The sequence below is a fragment of the Coturnix japonica genome, linkage group LGE22C19W28_E50C23 (assembly GCF_001577835.2).
Source record: "Coturnix japonica isolate 7356 linkage group LGE22C19W28_E50C23, Coturnix japonica 2.1, whole genome shotgun sequence".
NCBI classification, from domain to species: domain Eukaryota; kingdom Metazoa; phylum Chordata; class Aves; order Galliformes; family Phasianidae; genus Coturnix; species Coturnix japonica.
The window spans coordinates 132,936-148,853 of record NC_029544.1 but is presented as its reverse complement, the minus strand read 5'-3'; the positions used below and the strand labels follow the sequence as shown (position 1 = coordinate 148,853).

General features: G+C 45.7%; 1 protein-coding gene across 1 annotated transcript in view; it reads left to right on the top strand.

Annotated features, from left to right (window-relative positions):
* Window positions 1-14,446, top strand: part of SCN8A (sodium voltage-gated channel alpha subunit 8) — a 47,428-nt gene extending 32,982 nt beyond the window's left edge. The window contains exons 20-27 of the mRNA XM_015886858.2: window positions 144-317; window positions 4,304-4,426; window positions 6,914-7,198; window positions 7,619-7,672; window positions 8,012-8,149; window positions 8,818-8,922; window positions 9,019-9,289; window positions 9,798-14,446. Of these exons, the coding sequence (XP_015742344.1) occupies window positions 144-317; window positions 4,304-4,426; window positions 6,914-7,198; window positions 7,619-7,672; window positions 8,012-8,149; window positions 8,818-8,922; window positions 9,019-9,289; window positions 9,798-10,945 (2,298 nt within the window). The 3' untranslated portion in view covers window positions 10,946-14,446. The remainder of the gene's footprint in view (window positions 1-143; window positions 318-4,303; window positions 4,427-6,913; window positions 7,199-7,618; window positions 7,673-8,011; window positions 8,150-8,817; window positions 8,923-9,018; window positions 9,290-9,797) is intronic.
* Window positions 14,447-15,918: the final 1,472 nt, after the last annotated feature.

Genomic DNA, 15,918 nt, shown 5'->3' with positions numbered 1-15,918 from the left:
TTGATGCAACTACCAGAGCAGATGTATTGCACTGTGTAAAGAATGTCATCCCAGTATTGTTCGAATGAGCTGCTAGATTAATTACTGTGTTGACCCATGGAGTAAATCTGGTGTAATGACAGCAGGACCTGATTATTCCCCAGGCCTTTGAGGATATTTACATAGAACAGAGGAAAACCATCCGGACCATCCTGGAGTACGCAGACAAGGTCTTCACCTACATTTTCATCCTGGAGATGTTGCTGAAATGGTGTGCCTATGGATTCGTCAAGTTCTTCACCAACGCCTGGTGCTGGCTGGATTTCCTCATTGTGGCTGTATGTATCCTCTCCTCTTTATTTCTGACTGGGGGGGGTATGTTAGTTAGCAGAATGCTGGGATGTTAGTTAGCAGAATGTTGGGGTAATGCTTTCTCCCGTAGAGTGTCCTAATGGATCCATGTGTGCAGTGTGGGCTCAGACCCAGATGTGTGTCCCAAACACGATGGAGGGTTGAGCCCTTTGAGTATGGAGAGCATTTCCTGTGCAATTTGGGGTTCTCAAGAGCTTGGATTCTCTTAGAAACATTTTGTTGTGAAGCAGCTTCGTAGTGAGTGTCCCAAGAGCAAAGAGAAGGCAAAAAAATGAACACCCTAAAACCCTTCCAAGGCTCTCGTTGGGAGAAAGGAACATTTTGAATATGATTCATTGAGTTGCTGTTCAGCAACGTTATCACTCTGGAAATATTTCCGAGTAGGTGGAGGAACTATCCTTGGGATTCAGGGGCAGAAGTGACTCAGGATGTCTACATTTCCTGTGGAAAACTGACTTTTTATATGTATATATGTATTTATATTGCATTTTTTTCTCTTATGAAAAGATCTGCTCCCCATAACACCTTTGCTTCTTACACACATCTCAAAGAAGTAACTCTTCTTCTTTGAAAATAGCTCTGTTGCTGCCTTGTGCTAACATGAGAACCTGCCATAGCCTCCTTATTCCTTCATAGGTGGAGGGGGGAGATTTTCACAAGGCAAAATCCTTTGGGGTGCAGAAAAATAGCACTCATGGTCCTCATGCTGTGAGTTGAATTCCAGCTGTTGGGAAGGAGCAAAGCATCGTTTACAAATTGCACTGAACGTGGTGGTAGATTTGCAGGATGTGGAGCGGGTGGTCCATGCAAGAAGCCTGAATCCACTGTACTTAGGGTAAATTTCTCTTTGCTTGCTGCCCTAGATGGGAAATCTTCATGTTTTTGTCCACAAAAAAATAAATAAATGGGGATTTGAGATGCTGAAAGCTGTAAAATAAGCTGATGTTGCAATGGATGAGCCAAGGCTGAATGTTACTCAACGAAACCTCAGCTCTGCACAGTATCCTGTAGCTGTTAAACACTTTTTACTTCCAACTTCTTTAATGCGACGTCAATGGGGTTGAATGGAGTCACGTGGTGGCAGCCGTAACGGATAGAGGATAAGACTTTGCATCATAACAACGCTCTTGAATGTTATTTTTCAGGTTTGGTAGCATTGTCAAATAATTCTCCTCTGATTCCCAAAGCTTGCTGGGTGTGTTTGTGAAGACAAAGTCTTGTTCTGGGTGATCATGAAGGCTTCTGCTTTTCAGTCAATCTGGGATTCCTTTGGTCTGACATCGGCGCCTGCTGTGTCTTCTGTTGGAGCGTGCGAGAGAATAACACTGGAAAGGCCCCATGAAAGCTGAAAGAGCCTTTTCCTGCCGTTCTGATAGGTTCATGCTCAGGAATGAGGCGTTATCCCAAGGGGAAGAAGCTCTAAAGGAAGGATTCCTTAAGTCTCTGTGTTATATAGGGAGTAAAACTGGTTCTGTATCCATAGACCATAAGACCCCGCAACCTCCGAACACTGTTTGATGTCGGTCTCACCTTTAGCCCTTTCTGTGGGTGATTGATTCCTTGTCAGCCTTCCCATTCTGCTCATTCCCAGCATAATTTATATGTTCTCACTTTTCTGTGCAATCGAAGTTCACTCTTTCAAACATGACGTGATGTGGATGTGCCAGGGTTGCACCGCCCTTGGTCCCCTCCCATGTGGGCTGGTTTTGCTCCGTGAGGGCTTTTATTTAAACCCTGGGGATGCCCGTGGTGTTTTGTTTTCTTTTCTTTTTTTTTTTAATCAGTGTTACCTTAAAAGAAGAAACAAATAACCCAAAACCACATGGGAAAATTCAAAGAGCCCTGCTGCCTTGTATGGGAGCATTTTGGTATTTAGGAGCATTTTGAGGCAAAGACAGAAGAAACACAAGGTAGACGCAGAGTTAAGCAAGGCAAAGCCTGTGTCTTTCCAACACCCTTTTACCAAAGAGATTGAAATTATGCCCCTGTTCTGCTGCCTGGATGGCGTTAACCATGTTGTGTAGAGCTCATGTAGTGGTGTTGGATGATGTGATCAACCCACAGAGATAAAGAGCTTTTCCAACCCATCATACCAGCAGTTGATTCTTCAGGTCAGATGGTGCATGTGTTGCTTGACTCCCCTTTGAGCCCTTGGTTTGGTCTCATATATCAGGTGGGAAGAGGATTTTCCGCCACTGGTGAAGGCCAGGACAGAGAACAGGAATTCACCCTGTGTGTGTTTGTGTTTGAAATCTGGTCCTGGATATTTTTTTTCTTGAAACCTGTGGTATTTTGTAAGGATCATCTTTGTGATTAATTTCACGTCAATGTCTGCTTTAAAAAAGGAGGAGAATAAATGGGAAATGCCCTCTACTGGGAAATAGGATCGAAACAAAACACCCCATCAAAACACAGAGGGAGGGCTCGTGTTTTTCCATTATTTGTTGCTGTATATTGATGTCTTCTTTTTTTTTCTCCCTTACAAAATATTGGCATTTCTGTTCTTATCTGTGTCTGTAACGTGATGCCAGCCAGAAATGGAAGGTAGTGGGGTGCTGATGGGGTGCTGCTGTCTGTAGGTGCTGTTTGTGTATGGCCAAATCATGTGTAATGCAATCCAAAGAGTTTCCCATGGGCTCACCTGGGGATCGGAGCTCTGCCCTAAAGGCTCGTGCCAGCTCCAAAAGGAGATGACCCCATGCTCTCAAGATTTCAGTCCATGCAGTTAGAGCTTGGGCTGCACCAGTTGGCCAAAGGCAGCCAGGAATTGATGGGATCCATAGAATCTTGGAATCACAAGGTTGGAAAAGACCTACAAGGTCATCCAGCCCAACCGTCCTCCTATCCCCGTTACTAGGCTACTAAATGCTTCCTAGAATCACAGAGGTTGGAAAAGGTGTCCAAAATCATCAGCCAACCATTGATCCATCCCTACTAAACCATGTCCCCAGCTGGTTCCTGAGCCTCCGCCAGTCCCTGTGCAGCTCGTGCCAATGCATCACCGCTCCTTCAGAGGGGAAACTGTTCCTAATATCCAACCCGACCCTCTCCTTGTTCAACCTGAGGCCGTTACCTCTCATCCTAAATTCACGAGCCTGGAGCCTGGAATTGATTGCAGGCTGTGAGCAGGATGGGTTGTCTTCGTGGCATTGAAAGAGGGACCAAAACAAACCAGTCCCGGTTCTGCCATCGTTTTGGGATTAGAGCCTGAGCAACCGTGTAATCCTGCATCCCACCCAGCTGCAAGATGCTGATCTACCCTCACCTTCTCTTGGAGATGTTTCCCCAATGCTGCTTGGGTTTATGAGCCATCAGAGCTGGGATCAGTGGCCGTGTGCCCTCCGTTGGGTGCTCCCATCTCTGCCAGAAGCCGGCTGGGCTGCTTGCTGTACAAACGGAGCTCAGGTGGTGCAGTGTGTGTATTTATCTGTATTCTTTCTCATAGGTACCTTTAACATTTGTCTGGCTTAATTTAATGGGAGCTGCTGGGATCCTGCAGACAGTACAGGGCGAGGGTAAGGTTTTTGTCATCCGTTTGGGCTCTTCCTTCCGACAGACCCCTTTACTCCGTCTGTGTGTCTCTGCCTCTCTCTCACTTCTCTTTCCCTTATGTTCTTTTCTTACTGCCTTTCTCAACCGCATTATTTCCTTCCAGGTCGTTTCAGTCAAGTGAAGTAGGCAGCTGGTGTCATGTCTTCGGTATTTCTCTATGGGGGCCGCCCAGGCTGGCAGCTGGGGTTGGGCAATCAGGGTTAGGGGACTCGTGCTAACAGTCTGGAACCTTTTTTTTTTCTTTTTCTTTCTCTTTTTCCTTTCTTTTTTATTTTTTTCTTCCTTTTTTTTTTCTTTTCTCTTCTTTTCCTTTCTTCTTCTTCTTTATTTTTCTTCTTCTTTTTCTTCCTTTTTTTTTTTTTTTTTTTTTTTTTTTTTTCTTTTTCTATTTTCTGTGTAGGTCTCTTTAGTCAGCCTTATAGCTAATGCCCTGGGCTACTCGGAACTAGGTGCCATTAAGTCCCTTAGGACACTAAGAGCTTTGAGACCTCTAAGAGCCTTGTCACGATTTGAAGGGATGAGGGTAAGATGCCATCAGCAGCTGATCCTTCTGCATGCCCGTGGAGCGGTTTTATTTACGCATGCTAGAACTGATCAAAACGGGTGGAAAAGAGAATTCCAATCAGAAATGTGGTGCAGCTGCTGACTCAATCACCTCGACCGTCGATGTCCCCCCACCCTGCCCACCGCTGCGCACTCCCCACTTAAGAAAGGGAGAATGCATCCAGCTGCCTCATTACATTAATGACCGGCCCCAACCACATGCCGTTTGTAGACGATGTTAACACTTGGCTGTTCTCATTGAGCCTGGCTTTGACCTCTAGCATCCGAGGGGGCTTCTCAGCTGTAATTCTTCTATCTAGGGAGAATCACCAGGTGCAAAGAAGCTGAATTTGAACCACCCCAGGCTCTCCGCCACCTCTTGGTGGGGTTGGATGGGAAGAATCTCTGAGGGGCTGCCAAAAAATGCATTGTAGGGGGGGGTGAGAGGCTCCAGGAAGGGACCAGTGGGGAGCTTGGCTGCTTGCAAAAACGGCCTTGGTTTAATTCCTCTTGTTGCACCTTGTTGTTCTCGATCCAGTCTGGCGGTGACTGGAAGCCTTGTCTGGTAGCGAAGCTTTTTCCCTTTCCACTCCCTCCCTTGTACCATGCTTTGACGGTCCCCTGTCCTGTCACCGTGACACGAAGCACAAGCAAAGCATTGAACTTAACGAACTTTCCTCAAATTGATAGCCGGATTTGAAAGGATTTGATATTATTTCAGCGCCTTCTGCTGCTTTCCCACTCATATCCGTATTTTGGTGCCTATAATTATAGATATCTTATTTCCCATTTGGGATTGAAGCACTCTTAATAACACGCAGAAGAAAATAAGTGGAGGGTATGTCCTATGGGATCCTATGTCCTGGGATCCCATCAGTTACCAAAAAACAAAGGTTTTCTTCCTTTCTTTTTGATTTTAAGATGAGTGCTGACACACTGTAAAGCCTGAACCATCCTTCAGAGCCAGAGATTGGAAATGCCTTTGCAAAGGAAACGTGCAATGCAGTTCTTTGCTTTTCTCTACTCCGTAGTAATCTGCATTTTAAAGAGCCTGCTCTGCTCTTCAGTTGTTCAGGGAGTCTGGAAGTAGTGCTGTGAAACATGCATGCCTTTTTGTCAGTTGCTGGTGTTCAGTCCGTGCACAAAAGCCATGTTCCTTCGCTCAGATCTCCTTCAGTGGTGCAGAAACATCATGCAATAACACGTAATGACCTATAGATTTGTTTTGGGAGGGTACAGTGGTTTCTTTCAATGCGATGAAGTGGATATCTGGAGCATCTTAGAACAAAGAGGCACGTTGCTGTGCTGGAGCGCACCCCATTTGGACAGTGGAAGCAAAGCCTTGTTATCTCTAGTGCCTGGCTCTAACCTTTGCCTTTTTAACCCTATGCAGACAGGGGATGAAGTCATGAGGTCATTTGCTAATTGTTGCATTGCTGCTAATTGCCTGGATTGCTGTTTTCTTCAGTTTTTCTCCATGTTGGAGGGCAGGCACTCAATACAGAGCTCATTGCACACACAGCAAACAGACCTGGTGGGTCAGGGTCGTGTTGCAGTGGTGTTGCTCTCTGTGTGCCCACGCTCAGGCAGAGGAGTTTAAAACAGTTTAGATTCTGCTCTTCTATTAAAGGAACCTGAATTAAGAGCACATAAGAAAAGATTTAATCCTGCTGCCCTAACTCTGGTAAAAGCCTGGGAGCTTCAGTTTGCTCCTGTGGTGGCAAGGGATGCTGAAGGATGTGGTGGTCTCAAAATTAGGGGATGGTGCCCACTGCCATCTTTGCGTTCGCTGCCATTGGAGGGAGGAACATGGCTTCTCTGTCTTCTTGAGCCTGCCTAGCTGCATGCTCAGCTGTCTGCCTGAGACGACACGGTTGGCCTTGCTTAGTCACCCGGAGACCTTGCAAACAGAGCACTTCTGCCTCGGTCCCGTTGCCACCGAAGTTGGCACCATGTTGGGTGCTGACCTTGGTGGGAGCTGGAAGCAGGCATCCACGCCATCGCAGCCTTGTTTGACAGTGGGGAATGGCCGTAAGGGCCCCTGGAGGCCAAGAGCCACCAAATGCATCAGCAAACGCACCCTCAGATGTGCTCTGAGTGGGCTGCAGTCAGGAGCCAATATGAGATCACTGAGCCTCGCTCATTAATGCCCCCATCTCTCTTTGGGTGATTAAAATGATGGGAAAGAGCGATTGCTGGCCTAAAGAAGTGACCAATCCAAAACCAAACCCAGTAAATTCAACACTCCGCCCTGTTCTAATTGGAAAATGGAGCTCCAGAGGTGGATTTATGATGGTTTTTTTCACAGCTTGAAGTAAGTTCACTGCTAACTTCTGCATGGAGTCAATGCCACCGATCTGTCCGTGGCCTTACCTCCTATTCCCCCCCAAAAAAGTGCTGTATTGATGCTTGCTGTCTCCTGCCTTGTGTTTTGTACTGAAACTTTTTCCCACCCCTTCCAACACAGGTGGTTGTCAATGCCTTGGTTGGCGCTATCCCATCCATTATGAATGTCTTGTTGGTCTGTCTTATATTCTGGCTAATTTTCAGCATCATGGGAGTAAATCTGTTTGCTGGGAAATACCATTACTGCTTTAATGAAACGTCTGAGGAGCGCTTTGAAATAGACATTGTCAACAACAAGACGGACTGCGAAGCACTGATGCCGCCCAACTCCACTGAGATCCGATGGAAGAATGTGAAAATCAACTTTGACAACGTTGGGGCAGGATACCTGGCTCTTCTTCAGGTGGTAAGTGTTGCCTTCATCTCCTTCATAGTAGTGGTAAGAGTGGCTTTTTCTCATGTATTCTCTGTATTTTGTCTGCTTCCCCCTCTCCGTGCAACAGAACATCCCATGGGTTCCACCCTGCTTTGGGCTAGGGGTAGAATCCCTGTTTTATTGTTCATCCACTGACCTGATATGGGTCTCCCAGCACAACAAGTGGCCCCAATTCCGCTCTTTAAAGGTTGTACCCAATCATCCATGGGCTGACAGTAAACCTGCTCATAAGTATTACTTAATATTAACTTTAAATATTGGTCTTTTCCTTTGTGGGTTATTAATAAGAGACATTAAGGGTGCCATTGTGACATAGCTGGCACGAGTCAGACTTGTTTGGTTTTATTTCAAGTGATTTTTGTCTAAGAGAATGTGTGTTTTCTTTACTAGGCAACATTCAAGGGCTGGATGGACATCATGTATGCAGCAGTAGATTCCAGAAAGGTACAGTGCATGCTCACAAGCAGATTCACCCCCTCCTCCCCCTCCCAGCAGCTCACACTGCTATTTTGCTTTCCTAAAATCAGGAGCAAAAATGGTAGGGCTGTGTTTATATCGCGTGTTTCGTTTCCTTACAGCGTGGTTTTTCATTTGCTGGTGTTAACTGTGTTGAAGTTAAAAGATGCTGAAGCAAATCCCCAAAAGAGCATTTGTTTGGTTGCTGTATTAGGGGCAGGGAAACTCCAGATTGCCTAAAAACACACAGAAAAAAGGTCTCGTTTTGACTTCATGGGTAAGATGTCTTTGAAACGTCATTTCCTTCTCTTCTCATCTCCCATTCAGCAAGAAGAGCAACCCAAGTATGAGGACAACCTGTACATGTATCTTTATTTTGTTATCTTTATCATCTTTGGGTCCTTTTTCACCCTGAACCTGTTCATTGGTGTCATCATTGACAACTTCAATCAACAAAAAAAGAAGATAAGTGCTCGCTGTTTGCTCTTGAAGTGAACACTCATTTGAGGAACGTTGGCTCTCTATGCCAATGGGGTTTTTCTGCATCTTGAGGCCGAGAAGCTCCATCCCCAGCACAGTTCAACCCCTCTTAGAGCTGAGAGCTGCAGAACCACTGCGAAACTGAGGCAACCCAACACTTTATATAAGAACTCTGCCTAGATGGAGCTTTTCCCTTGCATGAATTTGCATGTGTTTGGTTTTTCATTTGCTTTTCCTTGTCTGAAGCAGACAGGCTTGAAGTAAGATGTCTTCCTTGCCACTGTCATTTTCAGTATCTCTCTCTGCTTTTCTTCCTTGGAAGTACAGCTAAGGATTTGTGTGCATGGAGCGCTTGCTAAATGGCATCAGTTTTAGGTAGAGCTCTGACACCTCTGCTGCCTGTTTACCACAAGTGAGACTGAGGGGATGAGGAAGAGTAGAACACAATAAAGCTCTATAGGGAAAAAAAATGTATTCCATTTTTTTTTAAGGGAAAATTGGTACATCTTGGGTATTAATGTAAGTTATTGCTGTCTGAAATAGCTGCCACCAACTTGCCATATGGCAGGTATCCTCATGACTTGCTGCTGTGTTCTTCCTTTCCCTTCTGGTGCTTGAACTGATTGTAACCAGTTTTCCTTTTGCCCCTTTACTTTGGAGGTCAAGATATATTTATGACAGAAGAACAGAAGAAATACTACAATGCAATGAAAAAACTGGGATCCAAGAAACCTCAAAAGCCAATTCCCCGACCTTTGGTGAGTACATTAGAAAGGGAAAAATTGCAGAACAGGCTTCTGAAGGAGACTTTTATTCCAACGTGTTTGGCTCATGGCCTTTCTCCTGTTGCACAGAACCGCATTCAGGGAGCTGTCTTTGACTTTGTCACCCAACAAGCATTTGACATTGTCATCATGATGCTCATCTGCCTCAACATGGTGACCATGATGGTGGAGACGGACACGCAGAGCAAGCAGATGGAGGATATCCTCTACTGGATCAACTTTGTGTTCGTCATCTTCTTCACCTGCGAGTGCGTGCTGAAGATGTTTGCCTTGCGGCACTACTACTTCACCATTGGGTGGAACATCTTTGACTTTGTGGTTGTGATTCTGTCCATTGTGGGTGAGTGTAACACCCATTTTTCTTTCTTTGTGTTTGCAGAGAGGGTGTGTTCAAAGAGAAGCTGTAGGTACCCAGACTTCTGGCTTCTCTTTTCACCCATGGCAGAGTTTGGCAGCTCAGAGGCCCCACTTGCCTGCCTTCCTCCCTCTGTTCTGGCATTCATTTCCAGTTGCATGGAGTAAAACACTCGACAATCACTCTCCTTATCTTTAAAAGCAGACTTTTTACTCGCCTCCTTGGAATGTGATAATGCTTACCAACCACTGAAAATAGCATTGCAGCGCTTCCTACATCAGCATGTGATTTGCACTCTTGCTTTCTGTTAAATATTGTTGGTTAAATATCGAATTGAGCAGTTTCCTCCAAGAAGTCTTTTTGTTTTTAGTGGCTAATCTATGAGATGCTTGTAACTTCACAAATACGAGTTATACAAATGGAATTTACGGGTCGTTTAAACCTGGGTGGCTCAAACATGCTGACAAAACCCAACCCTTTTCTTCTTCTTCAGGAATGTTCTTAGCTGAGATGATTGAGAAGTATTTTGTGTCCCCTACTTTGTTCCGAGTCATCCGACTTGCCAGAATAGGTCGCATCCTGCGTCTCATTAAAGGTGCCAAAGGGATCCGCACTCTTCTTTTTGCCTTAATGATGTCTCTTCCTGCTTTGTTCAACATTGGCCTGCTGCTCTTCTTGGTCATGTTTATCTATGCGATATTTGGCATGTCCAACTTTGCCTACGTTAAGAGGGAAGTTGGGATTGATGACATGTTCAACTTTGAAACATTTGGCAACAGCATGATCTGCCTATTTCAAATTACCACATCTGCTGGCTGGGATGGCCTCTTGCTGCCCATCCTTAACCGGCCTCCAGACTGCGACCTGGATAAGGAGCACCCTGGGAGCGGCTTTAAAGGTGACTGTGGCAACCCTTCGGTTGGGATTTTCTTCTTTGTCAGCTACATCATCATATCCTTTCTGGTGGTGGTGAACATGTACATTGCTGTCATCCTGGAGAACTTCAGTGTTGCAACTGAAGAAAGTGCTGAGCCCTTGAGTGAGGATGACTTTGAGATGTTCTATGAAGTCTGGGAGAAGTTTGATCCAGATGCAACACAATTCATAGAATACAGCAAACTATCAGATTTTGCTGATGCTTTGGAACATCCTCTACGCGTCCCAAAGCCCAACACCATCGAACTCATTGCCATGGACCTCCCTATGGTAAGTGGAGATAGGATCCACTGTTTAGACATCCTGTTTGCCTTCACCAAACGCGTCCTGGGGGACAGCGGAGAGCTGGATATACTGAGACAACAGATGGAGGAAAGGTTTGTGGCTTCCAACCCTTCCAAAGTGTCTTACGAGCCCATCACCACCACGCTGCGGCGCAAGCAGGAGGAGGTCTCAGCTGTGGTGTTGCAGAGGGCTTACAGGTCACGGTTGGCGAGGCGGGGGTTCATCAGCCGAAGACCCCTCCCCACCAAAATGGAGAATGGAGGAGCAAACAGGGAGAAGAAGGAAGGGACGCCCTCCACCGCATCGCTGCCGTCCTACGACAGCGTCACCAAACCCGAGAAGGAGAAGCAGCAGCGGGCGGAGGAGGGAAGAAGGGAAAGGGTGAAAAGGCAAAAAGAGGTCAGGGAATCCAAGTGTTGAGACAGACAGAACGCTGGGATTGGACAAACCTAGGAGAAAATAAATATATATCTATATTTGCAAGCGGAGAAGAAAATAAAATAATAAAGATTGTTTACAAACTTGGTGAAATATATCCATACAGAACAGCTGTGGAGACACTTAACCTGAAGATCTTATACCAAACATAGTCTGCTTTCCTGTGTGACAGCGTTGCATCTTAAAGCAGTGACCTTCCGCCTGTTTGAAGGACCCCTGTGAACAAACATTTAAATCAAAACAGGGGAGATTTAAAAAAAAAAAAGGAAAAAAATATGGATTTTCTATTGTTCGGGCAGGTGGATACTGCATGTTCCACATCAGTCAATGCAACTTAGGACAAACAAGCAAAATAAAACACACACAGACACACAAACACACACACAGAAATAAAACCCGCTGCTGGGATTCATATATTTTTCCAAAGCAGCCAAAAAAATGGATTTTATTTTCCCATTTTGTTGGTTATTGTTGAAAGAAAACCCAGAAGTCACGACGTTAAGGGGTTTTGTTCATGCAAAAGTAGATTTGCATTTAGTTAAGCAGCGAAACAAAGCAAAAATTACAAAAAAATGAAAAAAAAAAAAGCAAAAACAAGCGAAATGACAAAAAAAAAAAACCAACCAGAAACGAACCACCCATTTAGCCCATGCCATTTGATTAATTGTCATAAGTTTATTTGATATTTATTATCTGCATTCTACTTTCTACATGGGCTTTACTTGGTTTGGGAGATGGGGTAATCGGGAACCTTCAGCCTGGAACCAGCTCAGGCTGAGCCCCCCAAAAATAAAAGTGCTCGTTCAATGCATAGAAACGATTTGCATGATGGCATGCCGTGACCAGGAACCATGCATGAGGAACCATTAAACCACAAGACACTCAATAATCTGTCCACAGCAGTGTGTTAAGCCATAAATTCGAGGCACTCCACTGACTTACCGTACACTGTATTGGGAGATTAACAATAATTGTGCCCTTCACCGGTACTGACCCGTTCTCAGCAATCTTTCATAGACCTGCCAGTAAGAAACAAACCAAACAGACAAACAAAAAAAGAAATGAAATAAGCAGATGAAATCCGTGTGTGTATGTTTGACGACGTGTCTTTCTTTTCCATCCAGCCATCTTTTTTGCACACCGTTAATAGAACTCGACTCGATGCTGCTCTGGACCCAGTCTAAGGGGGGAGATGTTAGGAACTGGGAATGGCTTGTTCTACTCTTGTCACTGTAAAACCAAAATCTAGGGCTCGAATACCGGTCAGCACGTTGATTTGTATCCTGCAATAGCTGTCGTTAGCGTTAATTACGACTCTGCCTCCATCCTGCAGCGTAGACACACTTGTTTTGTTTTATAATGTAGGGATAAGTGCTGAGGGCCGTAGAGATAGGGGGAGCTGGCAGCACACAGCCCCCCAGTAGGGCTGGGGAAGGGGATGTCGCTCAGCTGTGCCATGGCTGTTAGGTGGAGGGGATGGCTGGGAGCTCCCAGCCCCTTCTGCTCCTCCATCAGCACTGTGTGTTGGCGCAGCACTGTTTGGTTTTCTTGCTTCCGTAGTCATAGTGGGTTTTTCTTGTGATTATTCTGTTGTCGGTTGGTTGTTCTGGATTTGTCTTTATTGTTTTGGTTTGGTTTGTTTTTTTTTTTTCCCCTTTTGTTTCAAACAAAAGGCAGCACATGCCCGTGGTCAGTGGGAAAGCACCAGCCCGGGGGTGCAGGGGGAGAGCCGGGCGCCAGGTGCCTTCACCTCCTTCCCATTTCTTCCACTTCCATCGAGTGGTGAACTCGAACGGCCCTGCAGGGTGGGTAGGAATCAGAGCTACCTCTTGCCTAGTCTTCTCGCTGCAGCAGCAACCAATGCCACAGAGGAGAAGTTCCAACGTTTCTTTTTCTTTTCCTTTTCCCTAATGACCGCAGCGTCCTCGGCACCCAACCACCGCTCAGTGGAGGTTCATTCTTCAGGGCCAGGATGGGTTTTCTTCCAGGGTAGGAAGGGCAGTGATAGCTGAGGGCCAAACCAAGGGGACCCCAAAGAGTGGGAGAACCAGGACCTGGCGGTAGCAGGAGGACAGAGGTTGGGCATCATCTCATGGCCCACGCAGGGTGCCCAGCGCCGTGCCCACCACGATGGCCATGGAGCCATTCTGCCGCCCCAGGAACATGGCGAGGAACCTTTTCTACCCCGTCAGCTCTTTGCCCCAGTTGCTCCTAGGATATGATGTATAATAAAACAGAGAAAACATACATATGTACAGGCTACGTTGTAAACAGCACAAGAGAAAATAAATAAATAAATAAATAAAAAATAGCTGAAAAGTGTGGTTGAACTTTTTAAGAGAATATTATAAATACTGTAATATACCATTTTATTTTATCAGCATGCCTTTTTGTAAATACAAAGATCTACGAAAATAATAGAATGGCTTCTGGCTTATGCCATTGTCCATGTTTATTTTTATTTTTTTAATATCTTTCTGTTTTCCTTAGACTTTAGATAGCCAGGAAATGTCCTCCAAAGAAAGGAAAAACAAAAAACCCCTACCCCCACCCTTCCCAAAAAATAGATTTAAATGACAAAAAAAAAAAAGCTTTATTGCAAATGGTCTTTGCAACAGCAAAAGTATGTATTTTTGGGTTCCAATGTGCAATAAGTTGACCACTTCTATGCAAGATTTGGCTAAACTTCATAATTGTTCTTAAGCTGGGCTATTGACTCGCAGGTGAAGCTTGGTGCATTATTAGCGTTCATGCTGGCAATCCCATTCAGCTACTCAATTCCTTCGAAGGGAAACCCCTCCAAACTCTGTATATATATTTATTTTTTTAAAGCATTAGATCCGTAATAAACGTGAGAGGTCGATGGTGGCGTTTGTTGGTGGCAAGGGAACAGGAACGAAGGGTTTCTTCCACTGTTCTTTGGCTGAAAGGATGGTCTGGGGTATTTTGGTACGTTCTCAACCCCTTCGTTTCCTGCTTGGGGCAGACGGTGCCATCAGCCACTGCAGCCAATGGATCTGCGTTTCTGGACGTCTTCACTGGGTGAAGCCAAGGGCAGAGGGGAAACTTTGGTCCAAAAGCATGAAGGACGTTGGTGTCTGAAGTCAAAGGTGTACACGGGATTTATATTCCAGATTCAGAGTTATGGGAACAAAGCTGAGGGTGTTGTTGTCGATGGAAAGGACGTAGCCAAAAAGCCAAGACTACAGCAAGTAGCTCTTTTCCCTCCCCCCGTGTCCAAGTCCTCCCTTTTCGGTTCATTTGTTACTGTGTAAAAGAGCAGAGGGGAAGGGCAAAAAAGGAAATACCAATCCAAGCTGCTTATTCACTTTTCCTGTTCACCTTTTTTTAACAGTATAGAAGCCAATGTTGAACAACAACAAGAAAAAGAGAAATTAAAATAAAACCATGATGTTAGAGGCCACACCCGAGTTTGGATTATTTAATTTTCCGCCGCAAAAAAAAAAAAAAAGAAAAAAAAAATTGTTAAAGCTGTAAAAGATCAATAGTGAAGATTAGTGTATTAGAAATTGCATGGTGGCTCATAATGATCTTACCCAACATGATTAAGGATTACGTTACTATAAGCCAAAAGACAATAAAATAAACGTTACCCTTTTCACTGTACAAGGTCGGGTTGTCTCGGTGTCCCAGTTATTTGCCTGGTTGTCCTCTCCATCCTTCCTCCAAGGTCTGCTTTGGTTTGGTTCCATGTTAACACAATGACTGCAGATGTTGGGGTTACAATCTGTCCTCTCCTGATGGGAGCTCTGTCCTGTGCCACAGTGGGGACGTCCCTGGGGATGAGCTCGGTGGTCACGGGGCATCACCTGCCCACGTCCCCAGCACTCCCTGCCCTTGGTTGTGCAGCATCGATGTGGCTGGACAGCTCCAGAGCAAGAGACACCCAACCAAGGATGGTTGCCCATCTCCCATCCGTTGGGCACTTCCTACAGGATCACCTCTTTGCTCCAGGAGCTCAGATCCCACATTTGGTAACAAAGGGGCAATGGGGACCGAACCCACGCATGGCACAGGGCCATAGGATTGTAGAATCCCCCCAAGGTTCTGCTGCATGGCGTCGCTGCCTGGCCCCTAAGGGGGATGAGGTTTGAGATGCACACAAGCTCCGTACTTTGTTTCTCCTGGGGTTAGGATCTAACTTGGAGTTGTTGCAAGGCAAAGGGCTTTGTAATAATCAATGCTCCTAGAGGAGTTTTGGTCCAAATTATTCATCAGATATCTAATATTTGCAGGTCTCTGTTTGGTTAAGGTTGGTGCCTTCACTCTGCTCCCAGCTTGGTCTGAACACTGTTTCTCCCCCCATCACCTCTGGGTTTTATTCTCTGCTGTTTTACATGAAGAAAAGGGGAGGATGGAAACTGGCTGGGGTGGGAGGGAGGAGGAATGCCTCCAGGGAGAGCAGTGGGACGGGCGCTCCGTGTCTGAACATTGAGTTCCTTTGTACTGTACATCTTTTTACTTTGGAATTTGCAATAAAGAGCTCTGTCCATCTGATTTTAACTCCTTCTGCTGGGTGCCCTGTCGTTCTGTTCCCCTCACACTAACAGAGAGCATTCACCACCAAAAGCAATGAGTGAATTCACCCTGGTGTCCGGGCAGCTCTGGGAATGGGGAGACACAAACTCCTCTTTCTGCTCCAAAAGCACAAGAAGTACAACAGTAACACGGCCTAAGCCTGGCTAGGGATGTGCTACTGGAGCAATGCATGCAGGGCTGAGCATTTTGGGATGGAGATTGGCCATTTGCAGAAGGCGCATTGAGCTGCTGCAGGGCAGAGGCTGCTCCTGGCTCTGTAAGGAGTTCTGCAATGCCCTCAACCCAACCAAGCAACCACCACTGGAGTGGTATTCCCCTTCCCCTGAGCAGCACCACAGAGACAGCCCTCATTCCGCTCCAGAGTTAACGCTGCTACTGCCCTTTGCTTGGGGCTG